This window comes from Pseudophryne corroboree, chromosome 1, assembly GCF_028390025.1.
Source record: "Pseudophryne corroboree isolate aPseCor3 chromosome 1, aPseCor3.hap2, whole genome shotgun sequence".
NCBI classification, from domain to species: Eukaryota; Metazoa; Chordata; class Amphibia; order Anura; family Myobatrachidae; genus Pseudophryne; species Pseudophryne corroboree.
Window position 1 is genome coordinate 495,732,900 of NC_086444.1, and position 23,288 is coordinate 495,756,187.

General features: G+C 46.4%; 1 protein-coding gene across 1 annotated transcript in view; it reads right to left on the reverse strand.

Annotated features, from left to right (window-relative positions):
* VPS13A (vacuolar protein sorting 13 homolog A) overlaps window positions 1-23,288 on the reverse strand; it is a 747,194-nt gene that overhangs the window by 581,168 nt on the left and 142,738 nt on the right. The window contains exons 4-6 of the mRNA XM_063913834.1: window positions 22,697-22,792; window positions 20,713-20,814; window positions 1,032-1,141 (exon numbers count right to left, since the gene is read on the reverse strand). Of these exons, the coding sequence (XP_063769904.1) occupies window positions 1,032-1,141; window positions 20,713-20,814; window positions 22,697-22,792 (308 nt within the window). The remainder of the gene's footprint in view (window positions 1-1,031; window positions 1,142-20,712; window positions 20,815-22,696; window positions 22,793-23,288) is intronic.

A 23,288-nucleotide genomic window follows, 5' to 3' on the forward strand; every position in this document is an offset into this window, starting at 1 on the left:
ATTGCAGCCATCAAATCAGGTGCTGCATACACTCCATCCTAGCAAAATAAAGATCTAGGAAAACTTTAGGTCTACCTAACTCGTAACTGTGTTCCTCCACTTAAATGAAGGGAGACTCCTAAAAGCTAAACTATATTGTGTGTTGTTTCATAGCTAAATACCTAGAACTATGCTTTACTTTAGGAGAATATTACAATATCACTAATCTGTATGTCAGTAATACCGCCTGAACTGAGATAGGTGGAAATTATATATTTAGGGGTCTATTCATGTAGAAAACGAAATCAGAATTACTACTTATCACTATACATCGCATCGATGCGATGTATAGCCGTGATAAGTAGCAATTCATGTATACTTACCCTTCCGACGATGCGCTGCGGTGTCTGGGGCTCCTGCGGTGAGGTCTTCTCCGGCGGTCCCTCCCTGCGATGCGCGGAGTCCAGCGACGGTCCCTTTGCGCATGCGCAGCTGTATGACCTCCCGGCAGGCCGCAGTGGTTGCTGGGAGGTCGGGGGCGGAGCCAGCACGAGGTGCCGAGCAGCGATCAGGGAAGCATTGAGCTTCCCTGACGTCTCCGCACCGCAGTTCAGGTTACGCCGTCCTCAGATGGCGAACCTGAACTCCATGGAGAAGCGGAAAGCAGAGCTTTCCGCACCTTCATGAATCGCACTCACCATACAAAGGTATGGTGATGCGATTCAGGCACAGAGCAGGGGTACCGCTGGAGAAGTCAGAGACTTCTCCACGGTAACCAGCTCTGTGAATTGCGGTAAGCAGAGAAAAGCCCTGTTTACCGCAAAACAGGGCTTTTCTCTGCTTCGTGAATAGACCCCTAAGTGACAAACAATGACACAGCTGTGTGGACAGAACGTACTTATCAAGCATTGTTTATCTTAAATATCACACGCAGACAATGGAACCGACATTGAACCTGACTAAATATTGAATAGATTCCAAAGAAATTAACTCTTCTGCTCTCATGAAAATAATCACCTACAGATTAAGAAGTACAGGTTTGTCATACTCACATCATCTTCGTATCTGATATGAATGTTTGAGATCTTCACTTGAAGATTCTTGATAACCTGAGTTACTAGTTTCTCTACAAAAGTATCCTGCTTTTCTTCTTTTGGCTTTTCTGTGTAAAGAAAAAAATAATGCTAAATACAACAGTGACCTGTATTCAATTAGCCGCGGTAAATAATCACGGCTAATTGATCCCTCTGGCCTATCCAATTAGTCACAAAACCAGGAGTTATCTGGGATATTTTTCACCTGCGGCCATCTCCGTTTTTCACCTATGGTTATTTACTGCGGGTAATTGAATCCCGGCCAATGTCTGATATATACAGTAGTATAAATAGATAAGTGCCTTTAAAAAAAACAAAAACAAAAAAACGCTATTTAAAGAGAGCCCACTCTATAGATATGGTATAAGTAAAGGTGACACTAAATAGCACAGGTCCTCCTAAAATTTCACGCATATCAAACTGGTAATCCCTACAGTGCAATATCAACAGATGAGCAGATCCAAACATACTAATATTTTGATACATGCAGGGCCAAAACTAGGAGTTTTGTAACCCCCCCCCAGGCTGGAACAAGGGGAATACACTGAACCAGACTGGGACGGGAGGAATACACTGGACTGGATCAGGACCAGCAGTACAGTTTGGAGATAACTGCACTGGTAGCACAATGTTCAGAAACAAAGTATAGCGGTGAGGAGCACAGCAATCAGGATACAGCTAGGGCTGTATATGACATTGCACTGGCACTGGCTGACAGCATAGGAAGTCCTTTTATACCCCTTGCTCACTGGGGATTTGACAAAAGGCATCCCGTGGTAGAATACTTCCATTGGTGGTGCAGAGGTCACCTGATACAGACTGTCATGGCATTGCCCAGTAGCTGGGGCCGGTTGGAGAAGCCAGAGACACGTGAGACGCTGTAGGGAAAGGGAGCAGAGTTGCAGCCATGATGGAGTAGCGGGACAGTGGGAATCATTTCCTGATAGGCTGAGGATTAGAGCGTACAGCAGAGAAGTGACTCTGTGACAGGGGACCCAGGCATGTTTTGCAACACTGTGCCTCCTCTTCCCAAATCACTTAAGCAGCCTTAGGGGGTGATTCAGACCTGCAGTGTTTTGCAGTGCTGCGATCAGGTAGTTGCCGCCTACAGGGGGAGGGGGTAGTTAATGTGCAGGGGTGCGATCGCTTGTGCAGAGAGCTGCACAAACAACAGTTTGTGCAGTCTCTGCACACCTCCCTCCAAACGGCTGGGAACGCCTGCGTTTTTCCGGACACTCCCGAGAAACAGTCAGTTGACACCCACAAACAGCCTCTTCCTGTCAATTTCTTGCGATCGCCGGTGTGATCGCTTTCTTCTTTAAATCCGTCGCTGTCCGGCGATCCCCGTCGCCGGCGGCTAACGCGGCTGCGCATTTCGGAGCATACGCATGCACAGTTCAGACCCGATCGAACCGCTGCAAAAAAAAGCTAGCGTGCGATCGGGTCTGAATAACCCCCATGTCTCCCCCTCTTACATCTCTGCAACAGAAACCTGTGTTTGCTCCTCAAGGGAGAGGTGACGGCAGGCTCCTCATGCACTTTTCTTCAGCGTGTGTGACGTCACAAATACAGCGCAGATAGGGGGGAAAACCCTTAATGTGCTGGGTGATTCCGGTCCCTCTATGCCTGCGCCCTTAGTCCAGCGGGGCAGGCATGGAGCCCGGTCACAAGCCTACCCCAACAACAGCATGCTTATGACTCATCATGGGTTTCCCCCTTTTTGACTCTGACCAGATCGGTGCTCCCTCAACTCAGGAATAATCGACAGTGAGTATCAGGGTTAGGGTTAGAGTTAAGGTAAGTGTTAGACACTAGGGGAAGATTAGGGCTAGGCTGTGGGAGGGGAGGGTTAGGGTTAGGCTTCCGTAGGGGACTGTTAGGGATAGGCTATGGGAGGGGGTGTCAGGATTTTGACTATCGCAATTCCCCTGCTGGTATTGTGACCATCGGAATGCTGACAGCAGGATTATTGTGCTCAACACATATCCAGAATTATTGGATACATACTAAGGGTCCTTGTAATGTTCTCTAGGCATGGACTGAGAATTTGTACAAGAGCACTACGTACATTCTGCCACAGTCTGGCCCAAACAGAGAGGCCTGTTTGGACTTGAATTGGGAGCTTTTACTTTTTGGCTGTCCTGTTGATCCTGTGACTGATCTTTATCAGAATGAGGAACTTGCGCACTTAAGATGTAAAGAAACGCATTAGAATACCCCTGATTACTCTGGAAAGGCTCTGCTACTGTATGCTGTGCAATTGCTGACAATCATCTTCAGCCTGGGAGGTAAATAGCAACTCTTTTGGGATATTCCTCTAGTAAGCTGCATTCTGAATGCTGTGCAATTGCTGACAAGCATCTTCAGTATAGGAGATAAACAGCAACTCATTTGGGATTTTCCTTCAGTAAGCTACAACCTTGGACATAGGAGACAGCAGCTAGAGATAAGGAGGATCTGCATACCCATAAAAAAGGAGAGTTGTGGTAGACTTACCATTTTTAACTCTCTTTCTGCGAGGTACATTGGGTTCCACAGGGAAACATCGGGGTGTAAAGTGTATCTTGATCCAGAGGCACGAACAGGTAAAGCTTTAGGCTATCCCAAGTTGCATTGGGGCCTCCTCTATAACCCTGCCTCTAGGCACTATGAGATCAGTTTCCTTAACCAGTCCAATGCAGGAGCAGGTAAGAGAGAAGGCAGATGTTAGTCACATAGAAACACATTCTCACGACAGGAGAAGGGACCAGTGGCTAATGCCATAAAAAACCCATAGAAGCAAGGTGCGTCAGGGTGGGCGCCCTGTGGAAGCAACTGTACCTCGTAGAAAGACAGTTAACAATGATAAGTCTTCCATAACTCTCCTTTTCTGCAGCAGGTTACATTGGTTTCCACAGGGAAACATCAGGGATGTCCTAAAGCAGTTCCTCAAGGGAGGGGACGCGCCTTAGCGGGTATGAGAACCCGGCGTCCAAACGAAGTATCCTGGGAGGCGGAAGTATCAAAGGCATAGAACCTAATAAACGTGTTCACAGAGAACCACGTAGCCGCCTTGCACAATTGCTCTGCAGACGCGCCATGGCGAACCGCCCACGAAGGTCCAATAGACCGAGCAGAATGGGCTTTAATAGCAGCAGGAGCTGGGAAACCAGCCTGCGCATAAGCTTGTGCAATCACCATTTTAATCCATCTGTTCAAGGTTTGCTTATTCGCAAGCCAGCCACGTTTGTGAAAGCCAAACAAAACAAAAACGGAATCTGACCGATAGAGGCAGTCCTCTCCACATATATACGGAGAGCCCGTACCACATCCAAAGACCACTCTCAGAAGAGATAGAGGCCGGAACCACAATCTCTTGGTTAAGTTGAAAAGATGACACCACATTAGGTAAATAACCTGGGCGAGTTCTAAGAACTGCGAGAAGGATAATGTATACCCAAGGGTATTCGGGCGCTGTGAGACGAGATGCTCGGCTAAGCGGCAGCCTAGTTTGAGAGGGAAGTCACTCCCAATATAATCACAAAAAAAAGGAAAAAAGATGGCTGCGCTGCAAGGGGGAAAGAGCAATGATCCACTAAATGTGTACAATTTGATAAATTTATTAAAAACAAATTTAATAAAAGCGCTAACTAATTAAAAAACAGCAATATTCTGTACATTTAAATGTGCCATGTGCATACAAAAAATATATATGAAAAGAGAATTTTTTTACCCAGAATATTGGTTCAGGACATGTATCATAAAGCTCTGTAGGATCCGTTCCAAATATTGCCCTGGAATGCTAAAAAGTCCAGTTATATTCCACTGTGGAGAGTCCCTTTTATATGGTATTTAGAGAGTCCTTTACAAGTTCCATATGCCGCTAGAGGATTGAAGATGGAATACAGTGTCCCATGTGCAGTGGGTACCTCATGCAGTGCGGTAATTGGATGGTGCCTCTCTGGGACTCCTCTGGAAAGCTGGAAGGATTGGTAAGGGCTGGTCCGGATCTAATTGTGAAGAAGTCCTGCTCCAATGGGTATACCTTTGAAAAAGCTGCAAGGCATACGCAGCGAAACGCGTCAGGTTTTTACCCATTGGAGCAGGACTTCTTCACAATTAGATCCGGACCAGCCCTTACCAATCCTTCCAGCTTTCCAGAGGAGTCCCAGAGAGGCACCATCCAATTACCGCACTGCATGAGGTACCCACTGCACATGGGACACTGTATTCCATCTTCAATCCTCTAGCGGCATATGGAACTTGTAAAGGACTCTCTAAATACCATATAAAAGGGACTCTCCACAGTGGAATATAACTGGACTTTTTAGCATTCCAGGGCAATATTTGGAACGGATCCTACAGAGCTTTATGATACATGTCCTGAACCAATATTCTGGGTAAAAAAATTCTCTTTTCATATAGAGTTCTAAGAACTGCCCGGTCCCGATGAAATATTAGAAAGGGTGGACAACAGGACAATGCGCCTAAGTCCGATACCCTTCTTGCAGAGGCAATAACCAGTAAAAACAAGACCATGGCCGTGAGCCAATTAAGGTCCACCATCTCAAGAGGTTCAAATAGAGACTCTTGCAGGGCATTCAGGACAACAGACAAATCCCATGGAGCCACAGGAGGGACATACAGAGGCTGTACACGTAAGACACCCTGAGTGAATGTCAGGTATAGACGCAGTTTTCCTCTGAAACCAAACCGAAAAGGCAGATACATGAACCTTGAGGGAGGCCAGATGAAGGCCTAAATCCAGGCCACGTTGCAGAAAAGCCAGAATTCTGGAAGTTCTGAATCTGTATGCATCATAATTCTTATCAGCATACCAGATGAAATAAGAATTCCAGACCCTGTAATAAATCCGGGCAGATGGCAGTTTGCCAGCTTCCAACATAGTTTGAATAACCGCCTCAGAGAATCCTTTGGCCCTCAGGAGTGATGCTTCAAGAGCCACGCCGTCAAAGCCAGTCTGGCCAGGTCCGGATAAAGACAAGGGCCCTGTACGAGGAGGTCTGGGCGCTGAGGAAGTAGAAGGGGATGCTCTGTCGATAGACCCTGCAGGTCTGAGAACCAATGCCGTCTGGGCCACGCTGGAGTGACTAGAAGTAGTATTCCTCCTTCTTGTTTGAACTTCCGCAGGACCCAGTGCAGGAGTGACACTAGAGGGAACATGTAGGGCAGCCAAAAGTTCCGTGGAACTGCTAGTGCATCCACGAACGCTGCTCGAGTATCCCTGGTCCTTGATCCGAAGACGGGAACCTTGTGATAGTGTTGAAACGCCATCAGGTCTATATCTGATAGGCCACACTTGTCCACTAGGAGTTGAAAGACTTCTGGATGAAGACTCCACTCTCCGGCGTGCACGTCCTCGCGACTGAGGAACTCAGCTTCCCAGTTTAGGACGCCCGGAATGAACACTGCCGATATTGCTGGCAGATAGCTTTCAGCCCAACAAAGTATTTTTGACACTTCCATCATAGCTATGCGGCTTCGAGTGCCACCTTGATGGTTTTTGTATGCCACCGTGGTGGCATTGCCTGACCGTACTTGAACCGGACTGATCTGTACCAGAGGCAGGGCAAGAATCAATGCATTGAACAGTGCCTGCAATTCCACAATGTTTATTGGGAGGAGTGATTCCTCCTTGGTCCATCGACCCTGAAAAGAGTGTTGCTCCAACACCACACCGCATCCCCTCAGACTGGCGTCCGTTGTCAGCAGGACCCGGTCTGGGATCCAGAAGGGACAGCCCCTGCTCAATTGCTGGTCCTGGAGCCACCAGGTCAGCGACAGACGAACCTCCGGAGTCAAAGTGATCATGTGAGATCTGATCTGATGAGGTAGGCCATCCCACTTGAAAAGAATTAACCTCTGCAGAGGGTGGGAATGAAAATAAGAATTTACTTACCGATAATTCTATTTCTCGTAGTCCGTAGTGGATGCTGGGAACTCCGTAAGGACCATGGGGAATAGCGGCTCCGCAGGAGTCTGGGCACAAAAGTAAAGCTTTAGGACTACCTGGTGTGCACTGGCTCCTCCCCCTATGACCCTCCTCCAAGCCTCAGTTAGGATACTGTGCCCGGACGAGCGTACACAATAAGGAAGGATTCTGAATCCCGGGTAAGACTCATACCAGCCACACCAATCACACCGTACAACTTGTGATATGAACCCAGTTAACAGCATGATAACAGAGGAGCCTCTGGATAGATGGCTCACAACAACAATAACCCGAATTGCTAACAATAACTATGTACAAGTATTGCAGATAATCCGCACTTGGGATGGGCGCCCAGCATCCACTACGGACTACGAGAAATAGAATTATCGGTAAGTAAATTCTTATTTTCTCTGACGTCCTAGTGGATGCTGGGAACTCCGTAAGGACCATGGGGATTATACCAAAGCTCCCAAACGGGCGGGAGAGTGCGGATGACTCTGCAGCACCGAATGAGAGAACTCAAGGTCCTCCTCAGCCAGAGTGTCAAATTTGTAAAATTTTACAAAGGTATTTGACCCTGACCAAGTAGCAGCTCGGCAAAGTTTTCCTGACTCCAGCTGTCCTGGAAACATATATTTTCAGGGCCCTGACAACGTCTAGCAACTTGGAGTCCTCCAAGTCCCTAGTAGCCGCAGGCACCACAATAGGCTGGTTCAGGTGAAACGCTGACACCACCTTAGGGAGAAACTGAGAACGAGTCCTCAATTCCGCCCTGTCCGAATGGAAAATCAGATAAGGGCTTTTACGGGATAAAGCCGCCAATTCTGACACGCGCCTGGCCGAAGCCAAGGCCAGCAGCATGACCACTTTCCACGTGAGATATTTTAAATCCACAGATTTAAGCGGTTCAAACCAATGTGATTTTAGGAACCCCAAAACTACATTGAGATCCCAAGGTGCCACTGGAGGCACAAAAGGAGGCTGTATATGCAGCACCCCCTTGACAAACGTCTGAACTTCAGGAACTGAAGCCAGTTCTTTCTGGAAGAAAATCGACAGGGCCGAAATCTGAACCTTAATGGATCCCAATTTGAGGCCCATAGACACTCCTGTTTGCAGGAAATGTAGGAATCGACCCAGTTGAAATTCCTCCGTTGGGGCCTTCCTGGCCTCGCACCACGCAACATATTTCCGCCAAATGCGGTGATAATGCTTTGCGGTTACATCCTTCCTGGCTTTGATCAGGGTAGGGATGACTTCCTCCGGAATGCCTTTTTCCTTCAGGATCCGGCGTTCAACCGCCATGCCGTCAAACGCAGCCGCGGTAAGTCTTGGAACAGACAGGATCCTTGCTGGAGCAGGTCCCTTCTTAGAGGTAGAGGCCATGGGTCCTCTGTGAGTATCTCTTGAAGTTCCGGGTACCAAGTCCTTCTTGGCCAATCCGGAGCCACCAGTATAGTTCTTACTCCTCTCCGTCTTATAATTCTCAGTACCTTGGGTATGAGAGGCAGAGGAGGGAACACATACACTGACTGGTACACCCACGGTGTTACCAGAGCGTCCACAGCTATTGCCTGAGGGTCCCTTGACCTGGCGCAATACCTGTCCAGTTTTTTGTTGAGGCGGGACGCCATCATGTCCACCTTTGGTTTTTCCCAACGGTTTACAATCATGTGGAAGACTTCTGGGTGAAGTCCCCACTCTCCCGGGTGGAGGTCGTGTCTGCTGAGGAAGTCTGCTTCCCAGTTGTCCACTCCCGGAATGAACACTGCTGACAGTGCTATCACATGATTTTCCGCCCAGCGAAGAATCCTTGCAGCTTCTGCCATTGCCCTCCTGCTTCTTGTGCCGCCCTGTCTGTTTACGTGGGCGACTGCCGTAATGTTGTCCGACTGGATCAGCACCGGCTGACCTTGAAGCAGAGGTCTTGCTTGGCTTAGAGCATTGTAAATGGCCCTTAACTCCAGAATATTTATGTGAAGTGATGTCTCCAGGCTTGACCACAAGCCCTGGAAATTTCTTCCCTGTGTGACTGCTCCCCAGCCTCGCAGGCTGGCATCTGTGGTCACCAGGACCCAGTCCTGAATGCCGAATCTGCGGCCCTCTAGAAGATGAGCACTCTGCAACCACCACAGGAGAGACACCCTTGTCCTTGGGGACAGGGTTATCCGCTGATGCATCTGAAGATGCGATCCGGACCATTTGTCCAGCAGGTCCCACTGGAATGTTCTTGCGTGGAATCTGCCAAATGGGATTGCTTCGTAGGAAGCCACCATTTTTCCCAGGACCCTTGTGCATTGATGCACTGAGACTTGGCCTGGTTTTAGGAGGTTTCTGACTAGCTCGGATAACTCCCCGGCTTTCTCCTCCGGGAGAAACACCTTTTTCTGGACTGTGTCCAGGATCATCCCTAGGAATAGAAGACGTATTGTCGGGATCAGCTGCGATTTTGGGATATTGAGAATCCAACCGTGCTGCCGCAGCACTACTTGCGATAGTGCTAACCCGACTACCAACTGTTCCCTGGATCTCGCCCTTATCAGGAGATCGTCCAAGTAAGGGATAATTAAAACTCCTTTCCTTCGGAGGAGTATTATCATTTTGGCCATTACTTTGGTAAAGACCCGGGGTGCCGTGGACAATCCAAACGGCAGCGTCTGAAACTGATAGTGGCAGTTCTGTACCACAAACCTGAGGTACCCTTGATGAGAAGGGTAAATCGGGACATGGAGGTAAGCATCCTTGATGTCCAGAGACACCATATAATCCTCTTCTTCCGGGTTCGCGATCACTGCTCTGAGTGACTCCATCTTGAATTTGAACCTCTGTATGTAAGTGTTCAAAGATTTTAGATTTAAAATAGGTCTCACCTAGCCGTCCGGCTTCGGTACCACAAACAGCGTGGAATAATACCCCTTTCCCTGTTGCAGGAGGGGTACCTTGATTATCACCTGCTGAGAATACAGCTTGTGAATGGCTTCCAATACCGCCTCCCTGTCGGAGGGAGACGTCGGTAAAGCAGACTTTAGGAAGCGGCGAGGGGGAGACGTCTCGAATTCCAATTTGTACCCCTGAGATACCACCTGAAGGATCCAGGGGTCCACTTGTGAGTGAGCCCACTGCGCGCTGAAATTCTTGAGACGGGCCCCCACCGTGCCTGAGTCCGCTTGTAAAGCCGCAGCGTCATGCTGAGGATTTGGCAGAAGCGGGAGAGGGCTTCTGTTCCTGGGAACTGGCTGTCTGCTGCAGCATTTTTCCTCTTCCTCTGCCACGGGGTAGAAATGAGGAGCCTTTTGCCCGCTTGCCCTTATGGGGCCGAAAGGACTGCGCCTGATAATATGGCGTCTTCTTATGTTGAGAGGCTACCTGGGGTAAAAGTGTGGATTTCCCAGCAGTTGCAGTGGCCACCAGGTCTGATAGACCTACCCCAAATAACTCCTCCCCTTTATAAGGCAATACTTCCATATGCCTTTTGGAATCCGCATCACCTGACCACTGCCGCGTCCATAACCCTCTTCTGGCAGAAATGGACAGGGCACTTACTCTTGATGCCAGTCGGCAAATATCCCTCTGTGCATCACGCATATATAAAAATGCATCTTTTAAATGCTCTATAGTCAGTAATATACTGTCCCTATCCAGGGTATTAATATTTTCAGTCAGGGAATCCGACCAAGCTACCCCAGCACTGCACATCCAGGCTGAGGCGATTGGTGGTCGCAGTATAACCCCCGTGTGAGTGTATATACATTTTAGGATATTCTCCTGCTTTCTGTCAGCAGGTTCCTTAAGGGCGGCCGTATCAGGAGACGGTAGTGCCACCTGTTTTGACAAGCGTGTGAGCGCTTTATCCTCCCTAGGGGGTGTTTCCCAACGTGCCCTATCCTCTGGCGGGAAAGGGTATGATGCCAATAACCTTTTAGGAATTATCAGTTTTTTATCGGGGGAAACCCACGCTTCATCACACACTTCATTTAATTCCTCAGATGCAGGAAAAACTACGGGTAGTTTTTTCTCACCAAACATAATACCCTTTTTAGTGGTACTTGTACTATCAGAAATGTGTAAAACATTTTTCATTGCCTCAATCATGTAACGTGTGGCCCTACTGGAAGTCACATTTGTCTCTTCATCGTCGACACTGAAGTCAGTATCCGTGTCGGCGTCTGTATCTGCCATCTGAGGTAACGGGCGTTTTAGAGCCCCTGATGGCCTTTGAGACGTCCCGACAGGCACAAGCTGAGTAGCTGGCTGTCTCATGTCATCAACCGTCTTTTGTAAAGAGCTGACACTATCACGTAATTCCTTCCATAAGCCCATCCACTCAGGTGTCGACTCCCTAGGGGGTGACATCTCTATTACAGGCAATTGCTCCGCCTCCACATCATTTTCCTCCTCATACATGTCGACACAATCGTACCGACACACTGCACACACACAGGGAATGCTCTGATAGAGGACAGGACCCCACAAAGCCCTTTGGGGAGACAGAGGGAGAGTATGCCAGCACACACCAGAGCGCTATATATATACTGGGATAACCCTATAAAGAATGTTTTTCCCTTATAGCTGCTGTTTTTATGATTACTGCGCCAAATTAGTGCCCCCCCCCTGTTGTTTTACCCTTTTCTGTAGTGCAGAACTGCAGGGGAGAGTCAGGGAGACGTCCTTCCAGCGGAGCTGTGAGGGAAAATGGCGCCCGTGTGCTGAGGAGATAGGCTCCGCCCCCTTCTCGGCGGACTTTTCTCCCGCGTTTTGCTGTATTCTGGCAGGGGTTAAAATACATCCATATAGCCCTGGGGGTTATATGTGGTGTATTTTCGCCAGCCAAGATGTTTTTATTGCTGCTCAGGGCGCCCCACCCCTAGCGCCCTGCACCCTCAGTGACCGGAGTGTGAAGTGTGCCTGAGGAGCAATGGCGCACAGCTGCAGTGCTGTGCGCTACCTTGTTGAAGACTGATGTCTTCTGCCGCCGATTTTCCGGACCTCTTCTTGCTTCTGGCTCTGTAAGGGGGCCGGCGGCGCGGCTCTGGGACCGGACTCCGAGGCTGGGCCTGTTCGGTCCATCTGGAGCTAATGGTGTCCAGTAGCCTAAGAAGCCCAAGCTGGCTGCAAGCAGGCAGGTTCGCTTCTTCTCCCCTTAGTCCCTCGATGCAGTGAGCCTGTTGCCAGCAGGTCTCACTGAAAATAAGAAACCTAAAACTAAACTTTTTCTAAGAAGCTCAGGAGAGCCCCCTAGATTGCACCCTGCTCGGTCGGGCACAAAAATCTAACTGAGGCTTGGAGGAGGGTCATAGGGGGAGGAGCCAGTGCACACCAGGTAGTCCTAAAGCTTTACTTTTGTGCCCAGACTCCTGCGGAGCCGCTATTCCCCATGGTCCTTACGGAGTTCCCAGCATCCACTAGGACGTCAGAGAAATTAAGCATATTCTACCATGTCAAATGCCTACACCATCAGGCCAAGTACTTGCATCGCCGATTGTTTCGACACTCTGGGGCGACATAGGAAGCATCTTATGTCCTGAAGCTTCAGGACTTTTTCTAGAGACAGAAACAGTCGTTGACTGTGCGTGTCCAGGAGTGCCCCCAGGTGCCTCATGCTCTGAGCTGGAACCAGCGAGGATTTCTTCCAATTGATGAGCCACCAGTTGGCTTGTAGGAAGCTTACTGTCAGTTGAAGATGACTGAGGAAGACATCATGAGCATTTGCCAGAATCAGCAAGTCGTCCAGATACAGCAGGTTCCTGATTCCCTGGCGACGGAGATGGGTCGTCTTTATGGCCATGACCTTGGTGAAGATCTGAGGAACCGTAGCTAGTCCAAATGGCAGAGCCTGGAACGGATATTGGAGGTCGTCAATAGTAAACCGCAGATAATGCTGATGTGACATGGTAATAGGTATATGCAGGTACGCACCCAGTATATCCAGGGATACCATATATAGTCTCCGGGTTCCATAGCCAGTACAATTGAGCGAAATGTTTCCATACGGAACTTGAGTATATGCCGGAAAGACCCTTTGGGTTTCGGAACTAGAAACAGGGTCGAGTACTAACCTCTGCCTCTGTGGGACAGAGGTACCAGCACTACCACTCCTGGTTTCAGGAGAGAACTCACAACATTTTGCAGAGCTTGCGCCTCTAACGGATCTGAAGGGATAACCGTGGTGCAAAACTGGCGAGGAGGTTGCCTCTTGAATGAGACTGCGTACCCCTGAGAGACAACTTCCCGCACCCATGCATCTGAAGTGGTCTATAACCAGACCTGGGTGAATTGCAGAAGTCGGCCTCACACTCTGGGGTCCCCCAGGGGGAGGCCCACCCCATCATGCGGCAGACTTGTCTTGTTTAGCAGGCTGACGGGCCATCCAGGACTGTTTTGCCTTGGGCTTTGTGGCTTTGGGAGCACAAGACTGTCTCGGGTATGCCTGACATTTTGCTTTCCCTTGAGGCCGAAAGGAACGAAAAGTGGTACCTTTTGCCTTCTGTGCAGAAGGATTAGTATTTGGGAGAAAAGCAGTCTTAGCAGCTGCTAACTTAGACACAATTTTATTAAGGTCTTCCCCAAACAAAATGTCTCCCTTAAAGGGGAGTACCTCCAAGGTCTTTTTGGAGTCTAGTTTCACCTTCCATGACCTCAACCACAGAAAAGCCAGGACAGACGTAGTCGACGCCTTGGCTGCCAACACACCTGCCTCAGAGGACACCTCCTGACTGTAATATGCGGCGGTGGTAATGTGAGACAGGTATTGTCTGGCATTGTCAGATATATAATATAGCAGCTCTTCCTCTAATGCCTGAACCCATGCTTCAATACCTTTTGCAGCCGAATAGTGGGTCTATGTACAGCACCTGTAAGGGAGTAAATAGATTTAAGGCATCCCTCCACACGTTTATCTGTCAGTTCCTTCAGTGAAGTGACAGTGGTGACAGGCAGAGTAGATAACACCACTAGGCGGATGACATGATAATCCACCGGCTGTGGATTTTCCAACTTGTTACATAACTCTGCAGGGAGAGGATAGCGAGCCAAGGCCTGTTTATACAGACGGAATTTCTTCCCTGGATTAGACCAGATTTCCTGCCCGATGTCCACCAAATGGTCAGAATGAGGTATAAGATTTTTAACCACCTTCTGACGTTTAAACATATCAGGTTCTTAGCCACAGTAGTGGAATCCTCATTATCGGTGATAAGTAGGATTTGCTTAATAGCAACCACAAGGGCAGGGACATAATTTTGCAATAGCGAATACTCGTCAGAAACACCATATTCAGTGTCTGACAGGACAGTTTGCTCCCCCTCCTCTTCAGATGAAACATCTGAGAGATTTGTGCATTGTGAGGAGGAAGCAGCCCCATTAGATAACCCAGACACGGGAGTGACCTGGAGTAGGTTTTTGTCTGACCAAGGATTGACTTAAGGTGGATTAACCACAGAGACAATTTGCAGCTGTAGTGGCACAGGTGGTCCCCCATAGGGGGTGTAAGGCATTCTAGACCGTGACAGGAACGCGATTTAATGGCGGGTCTCGCCTGGGGGACCCTCCTACCTCCACCATATAGAAGTCACGCGAACCAGGAGAGCGTCTGCGACGGTGTGCCTAAAGCCGGAGCGTCTCCGCCGCAAGTACCTGGGAACAGGCCACGGGAGTATGCAACGCCGCTTGGGAGGTGATGTAGCCGCAGCACGGAATGTCACACTGACATAGCGCTGCGGCCCTTGAAGTCTTCTTAGAAAGCTTTTCAGGGCTGCCCAGTGCAGCCCCCCTGTTAAGTGACCTGCTGCTGCAGGCACCAACTCGAAACTGAGCTCCAGTGCCTGGAGGTGGGGTTTATAGAAGAGGCCCCAATGCATCCTGGGACAGCCTAAAGTTTTGTATTTGGAGAGATACCGCACCGGTGTATAGTAAATATAAAGTATCAATTTATTTGACCAAAATAAAGAGTACAAAGAAAACGTGGTTTTCTAATCATAATTTGGTGGTGCACACTGAGTCAATGGGACTGCTAACAACAACAGTATGGAGAAAAAAAGAGACTCTTTTGTGGGCGCACTCTTTACTTTTAAATAATGTATGAAATATTAGAGATAAATAGAAGTATAAAATATAACTTTTATTCGTATCATAGAGTAACAATCAGTCAGTGGTCAACAGAGTAACATTCAGATAATGGTGGTCATTCCGAGTTGTTCGCTCTGTAATTTTCTTAGCATCGCAGCGATTTTCCACTAATTGCGCATGCGCAATGTCCGCAGTGCGACTGCGCCAAGTAAATTTGCTATGCAGTTAGGTATTTTACTCACGGCATTACGAGGTTTTTTTCTTCGTTCTGGTGATCGTAATGTGATTGACAGGAAGTGGGTGTTTCTGGGCGGAAACTGGCCGTTTTATGGGCGTGTGTGAAAAAACGCTACCGTTTCTGGGAAAAACGCGGGAGTGGCTGAAGAAACGGAGGAGTGTCTGGGCGAACGCTGGGTGTGTTTGTGACGTCAAACCAGGAACGACAAGCACTGAACTGATCGCACTGGAAGAGTAAGTCTCGAGCTACTCAGAAACTGCACAGAGAAGTCTTTTCGCAATATTGTGAATCTTTCGTTCGCAATTTTGCTAAGCTAAGAATCACTCCCAGTAGGCGGCGGCTTAGCGTGTGCAATGCTGCTAAAAGCAGCTTGTGAGCGAACAACTCGGAATGAGGGCCAATATAACAAAGTAGCTAGCAAATAAATGCTGATATTTGATAAGGCAAAAAATGAAATAAACTGAATAATTAAATAATTAATAACAATTAAATGCTGATATTTGCATAATAAATTCCGGCTGCCAAAATACAATAAGAGTGCCCTAAGAATTAGTGCCCTAAGTGTTAGACTCTGAGCAAAACGGACCAATGTGAGTTCTACGGACCAAGTAGAACTCACATTGGTCCGTTTTGCTCAGAGTCTAACACTGACAGCAGATTCACCTTGCTATCTTACTTTTAATTTTTACTCATCCTATGAACACTACAGTCCTTAATCTCTAGAACATTTCTATGCTTCAACTGTCCTAATTATTGCGGGGCCTACACACATTGGCAGCTTATCTGTCTTCTAAACGATCTAATTCTTAGGGCACTCTTATGGTATTTGCTAGCTACTTTGTTATATTATCTGTATGTTACTCTGTTGACCACTGACTGATTGTTACTCTATGATACGAATAAAAGTTATATTTTATACTTATATTTATCTCTAATATTTCATACATTATTTAAAAGTAAAGAGTGCGCCCACAAAAGAGTCTCTTTTTTTCTCCATACTGTTGTTGTTAACAGCCTAAAGTTTGTTGGTGCCTCTGGATCAAGATCTACTCCACACCCCGATGTTTCCCTGTGGAACACAATGTACCCTGTAGCAGATAAAGGGGACCTGGTAATGCACCTGTGTGTTGCCATTTCAGGTTAGTATTGAAAAAGCCCTTGGGTGAAATGTACGTTTGGTGTGGTGGAAGGGACGGTCCCAGTGCACTGGCTGTGCCCTGCAGACGGCAGTATTCATTGCTACACAGGAGCATCACTAGGTACCGTTATTTTCCTTTAAGGCATTGGCATACCACGTCCCTGTATTACCCTGCACTGTTCACGTGCACAGCAGGAAGCAGCACCCCGTCTGACACACCATTCACCCTTCTCTCCCCTCTCCATTCATTTGTCTCCTTTCCTCTCTCCCCACACGTCTCACTGCATTTCATTGCAACACCATCCTGTCCCCTTCTCACCACCGGATTTTTCCGGATTTTGGAATAATTGCATACCATGATGTAATATCATGGTGATGGGACCTAAGTCTAAGCACAGAATGCATTTATGTTTCATATACATCTTATACACACAGCCTGAGGGTTATTTAATACAATATTTTTTATAAATTTGTGTATTAAACAAAGTTTGTGTACATTGAGCCATCAAAAAACAAAGGTTTCACTATCTCAGTCTTACTCAAAAAATTCCTTATTTCAGGATATTCCGTATTTCGGAATATTTGGACATGGGATACTCAACCTGTACCTCATAATGTCCCCATCATTCATTATATTATCACCCTTTGGAAAACATATCTCCTTGTACTGGCATTGTACTGGGTTTATCTAGACCCTATATTGATCGAAGAGATTTTGAAGTATATGCAATTGCGGTCGAATTGCCGAAAATGTCGAAAAACGGGGCATTTTAGAGAAAAAAAAAATTCGACAATGCGATACAGTACTTTTCGACAAAAAAACTGACTTTTCAGATTCGACAGTTCACAAATTCGACAGTTCACAAATAAGACATGTCTGCAATGGTAAAAATGCGGCTTTTCGACAAAAGTATATTCAATTGAAAAATGTCGATTCGACAACAGTGCTTTTCGACAGTAAATTCGTCCATTTCATTCCGCCTCACTTTGCTGGCGGAATCTAATAAAAAAAATTTAAAACATGTTTTTTTTTTGTGTTTTTTTTATTGCTAATAGCATATCTATTTATATTAGAAGGGATTAATTACTTGGTTTGTCTATTAGGATTTACAACAATTATTTATATATTTTTTTAAATATTATTTTTTCTAACTGACTAAAATTGAGAGAGCATGGATTTCAGTGGGAAGGGGTGGGAGTGGGTTAAAATTCTTTAAAAAAAATGCGTGGGGTCCCCCCCTTCTAAGCATAACCAGCCTCGGGCTCTTTGAGCCGGTCCTGGTTGTAAAAATACGGGGGGGAAATGGACAAGGGATCCCCCTTATTTTTAGAACCAGCACCGGGCTCTGCGTCCGGTCCTGGTGCAAAAAATACGGGGGACAAAAAGCGTAGGGGTCCCCCGTATTTTTTGAACCAGCACCGGGCTCCACTAGCTGGGGAGATAATGCCACAGCCGGGGGACACTTTTATACCGGTCCCTGCGGCCGTGGCATTAAATACCCAACTAGTCACCCCTGGGCGGGGTACCCTGGAGGAGTGGGGACCCCTTAAATCAAGGGGTCCCACCCTCCAGCCACCCAAGGGCAAGGGGTGAAGCCCGAGACTGTCCCCCCCATCCAAGGGCTGCGGATGGGGGGCTGATAGCCATGTGTAAAAATGAAAGAATATTGTTTTTTTGCAGCAGAACTACAAGTACCAGCAAGCCTCCCCCGCAGGCTGGTAATTGGAGAACCACAAGTACCAGCATGCGGGGGGATACGGGCCCGCTGGTACCTGTAGTTCTTCTGCAAAAAAAATACCCAAATAAAAACAGGACACGCACACCTTGAAAGTAAAACTTTATTACATACATGCCGACACACACATACTTACCTATGTTCACACGCCGACAGTGTCCACGTCTCCATCTGTCGACGTCTCGGAATCCGGGGTACCTGAAAATAAAATTATACTCACCTAAATCCAGTGTCCTGTTATTATTTGTAATCCACGTACTTGGCAAAAAAAAACACCTGCATTTACCCGATCCACACGGACTGAAAGGGGTCCCATGTTTACACATAGGACCCCTTTCCCCGAATGCTGAGACCCCCTGTGACTCCTGTCACAGAGGCTCCCTTCAGGCAATCACGTCGTGGCACACTCCTGATTGCCTATGCGCATCTGAGCTGGCAGACAGCGCATCGCACAGCCCCTCCATTATATTCAATGCCCACCATTTGCGGTCAGCGGTGGGAACTTTGCGGTCAGCGGTGAGGTTACCCGCGGCTTCACCCCTGGCCCTTGGGTGGCTGGAGGGGGGGACCCCTTGATTTAAGGGGTCCCCCCTTGATTTAAGGGGTCCCCACTCCTCCAGGGTACCCCGGCCAGGGGTTACTAGTTGGGTATTTAATGCCACGGCTGCAGGGACCGGTATAAAAGTGTCCCCCGGCTGTGGCATTATCTCCCCAGCTAGTGGAGCCCGGTGCTGGTTCAAAAAAGACGGGGGACCCCTACGCTTTTTGTCCCCCGTATTTTTTGCACCAGGACCGGACGCAGAGCCCGGTGCTGGTTCTAAAAATACGGGGGATCCCCTGTCCATTTCCCCCCCGTATTTTTACAACCAGGACCGGCTCAAAGAGCCCGAGGCTGGTTATGCTTAGGAGGGGGGCCCCCAGGCAATTTTTTTCTGTGTTTTTTAACCATTTTTGCGCCGTCGGAAAAGTCGAATCCAGGACGCACTTATCCGTCAATTGGTCCGTTTTTCGACAGCGGGACTGTCGAATCCGTTTTTTATTAAATATGTCGAATTCCGGCACCCGCCGGCCGGAATTCAACAGTCGAATTGTGTCGAATTTAAAAACGGGCGCAAAAAAGCCGCAATTCGCCCGGAATTGCATATACCCCTTTGTCTTCATAGACACATTATTGGTGCCAATCATTTGTGACTTTTCACTGTTGTCACTAAAAGGATACGTGTTTTCAAGTCGGGTTCGGGTGACAGGAGATCGGGTTCCAGCCGGTCACCATACCGATGCTGGGATCCCGAGATTTAGATTGTCAACATTTAGAATCCCGACTATCGTGATGTTAATTGATCAGGATCCTGGGTCGGTATAGTGACCGGTCACATAACTACATCCCGTGTTTTTATGTGTAATAATCACTCGACTAGTGATTCCCTATAAGGGGTTTATTATTGTATCTCACAATCGGAACAACTACAGACCTGTTTCTAAACCCTTTTGATTTTTGGTTTGTGTTAGTCTTGGTTATGCTCTGCGGACCACAGGATTTTATAACATTTTTTACTAATAAACTTTAAGTTTTATGCAGCTCTCTGATTTCACTTAGAGTAGGTGAGTACCCCGACAAAAAGCGTACCTTTTCTTATTCTTTGCTTCTGTAACTGTTGAAGTCCCAATGGACAGTTAATTATTCTCAAGCAGATCTACCTTCCTGTGTACATAGTTCCTGTACCTGTGCTCGAGTCCTCACCCTTTCCACTTTTCCCCTTGGTCTTTTATTAGGATTTTGAGGGTTGTTTTTATATTTTGCTAAATATATTATTGTATCATATAAATAAATAAATAAAAAAATAAATAAATAACTTTCAATTAGTTGAGTAACACTTCCTTTTGGGGATGCAGTCCTCAAGGTTTTATGTTTGTCCTCAGCTTCACTTCTGCTGCTAGCCCCATGAAGCATATGCAAACATTAAATGCTGCAAAGTCAGTGGATTGCCCTTTAAAGTTTAAACTGGCTGGGAATGGCCATCAGCTAATACATGGCTCTATTTCTAGTTCTGGACAAGTTGAGACTCTTCTTCTACCCGTCCATTTTCCCAAAGCTGTAGCCCAGCCATCTACAATTTCTCTTTCCTCTCTTGCTTCCTTACTTACTGTATAGTGTATTGTATTTGTGTGGTTATTGCTAGATCGTGTATTCCTTAAAGTGCACCAATACATTTATTAGTGCAGAATGTTAGCTTGACTGGAAAGGTAAACCGGAAAATACAGTGGTATTTTTGAAGACTTTTCTTTTACTCAATTGCCGACCTATTTTTCCAATACTCACAGATTATTATTGGGTTTTTTTCTTCAATCAGAAACTGGTGGGTTCTTTTGTACATTGCCAATAATAAATACTCTGTTACTAATGCTGCAGAATTAATAAAAATATTTGTAAAAAAATAAATAAAATTTAACAATAATAGTTCAGTTTGCAATGTGCAGTCGTCATTTTATCCGGCTTGCAAGACTAAATGTGTTTATTGTCTATTCCTTACCCTGGTCAGCCACTTTCTGTTTAGCGTCTTCAATACGCCGCAATTCCCGCTGTCTGGCCTCCAAGAATTGCTTTTCCTCTTTTTCTGCATCATATTTTATACCTGAAATTTGCACAAATGATAACAGATCAGACAGTGCACGTTTTTATGAAGTAGTAAAGGATGCAGCCATAGTTGTATATTTCAGGTTTAAAAGATGAAAATATTCTTTTAAGTCATCTTTTAGCATCAAACAACTTTAAAAAAAATAAAAAATAAACTATAATTGAGATCAGAATACGAATGTGAAGACAAGGAAAACATAAGTCATGAAATTCCGAGCCAAAATACACATAACCTTATGAGATGTAATCCTGGTTGACATAAAAGGAAAATGTCATAGAAGAATAAAGGGTACACGTATACAGCAACTTTTACATAAATATACACTTTTACATGTATGCTTTATCAGTTGTTAAAAGTAAATGAAAAATGCAATTTAAACTATTGCAAAAGGGCATCTATTGCCACGTATACAAAGTAAACTTCCAAGACCATAATAAGCCTTAATATGTAACACAGTATAAATGTAAATAACAAGCTGTAATCACCTGCAATCATCTACTACTTATAGGCCCTACACACTGGCCGATATTTTGAAAGATATGAACGATCTCGTTCATAAATGAACGAGAACTCGTTCATATCTTTCAGTGTGGAGACTTAAGCGATGAACGATGCGCGGCCCCGCGCTCGTTCATCGCTGGTCTCCCGTCGGCTGTGCATGCAGGCCAATATGGACGATCTCGTCCATATTTGCCTGCACTTCAATGCAGCCGCGTGACGGGGGGAGTGAAGAAACTTCACTCCCCCCGTCACTGCCCCCCCCCGCCGCGTCGCTCGTCGGCCGTATCGGCCGTCGGGCACCTCGGCGGCGCATCGGCCAGTGAGTAGGGCCCATTAGACTAAGGTACAATGCATCTATGGCGATATAATAAAATATCTTTCTCTCTCTCTAGCTCTCTCTCTCTCTCTATATATATATATATATATATATATATATATATATATATATATATATATATATATATATATATATATATATATATACACACACACGCATATATATATATATATATATATACATACACACATAGGGCCTAATTGAGACCTAATTACCTAATTGCAGCAGCAAAATTGTTCTCTAATGGGCAAAACCATGTGCACTGCAGGGGGGCAGATATAACATGTGCAGAAAGAGTTAGATTTGGGTGGTTTATTTTGTCTCTGTGCAGGGTAAATACTGGTTGCTTTATTTTTACACTGCAATTTAGATTTCAGTTTAAACACACCGCACCCAAATCTAACTCTCTCTGCACATGTTATATCTGCCCTCCATGCAGTGCACATGGTTTTGCCCATTAGAGAACAATTTTGCTGCTGTGATCAGGTCTGAATTAGACCCACAGTCATATATGGGTGTGGATCATAGGGTCGACAGTGACTAGGTCGACACCTGAAATAGGTCGACGCGGTCATTAGGTCGACATGAACAAGGTCAACATTGAAAAATGTCGACATTAAAAAAGGTTAACATGAGCTGTTTTTTTTTAAAAAGGGTTTTCTTTTCTTCGGTAAGTGACCGGGAACCCCAATTAGTGCACCATGTCCCCTCCCTTCGCTCGCCATGCTTCAGGCAAGGTGCCTCGCTCTGCTACCGCTGCGCTTGGCACAGATTACTATTCCCAATCGTAGTCCATGTGGATCGTAAAGTATGAAAAAATTCAAATAAATGTAAAAAAAAAGTGGAAAACTCATGTTGACCTTTCTCCATGTCGACCTATAGACCATGTCGACCAATAGTGGTCAACCTAATGACATGTCGACCTAAGTGTGATCGGCCTAAGACCGGATACCGTCATATATATATACATATACATATACACACACACACACACACACACACACACACACCCCCCCCATGAAAAAAAAAAAACATACTTACTAGCTATAGGCACTATAAGTAGGTAGACTCCATCCAAAACAGCTTCCACTGGCTGGGTATATAGATTCTTCCACGGGATTTTAAGATCAAGCTTTCCTGTAAAAAGTCACAGGATCAGTAGTGTGCTGTATAATGTAAATTAGCTGAAGTTGCTACCCCAGACACATTGGTGGCAATTTACTTATTTACTGGGCAGCGATAATTAATGGGCTACTGACGGAACAATTTAATTGATTTGGGGAACCCATTAATTTATGGGCTTGTTGCGTCCAAACACAACGGGTTCAGCAACATAAAACTGCAAAACCCATATGAAGTACTGGTTAGGGCTCCCAAATTGCCATTTGGGAGCCCAATCCGCGGACTCTTAGCACATTGCCAGCTCAGAAGGCTGCGAGCAGAAATGTGAGCGCCCGCGGACCTCGCTCCTGATCAATTGCATTGCTCTGTCGGGCTCCCATTGCTAATGGGAGCATAATTAATTCCGCCCCTTGTATCAAATGGCTAGACCTCATCTGTTTACTGCATTGCACTTTTGAGTTAAGATGACTGCACTCTCTGCTGTTAGATATGGTTAATATTGATTTGCCAG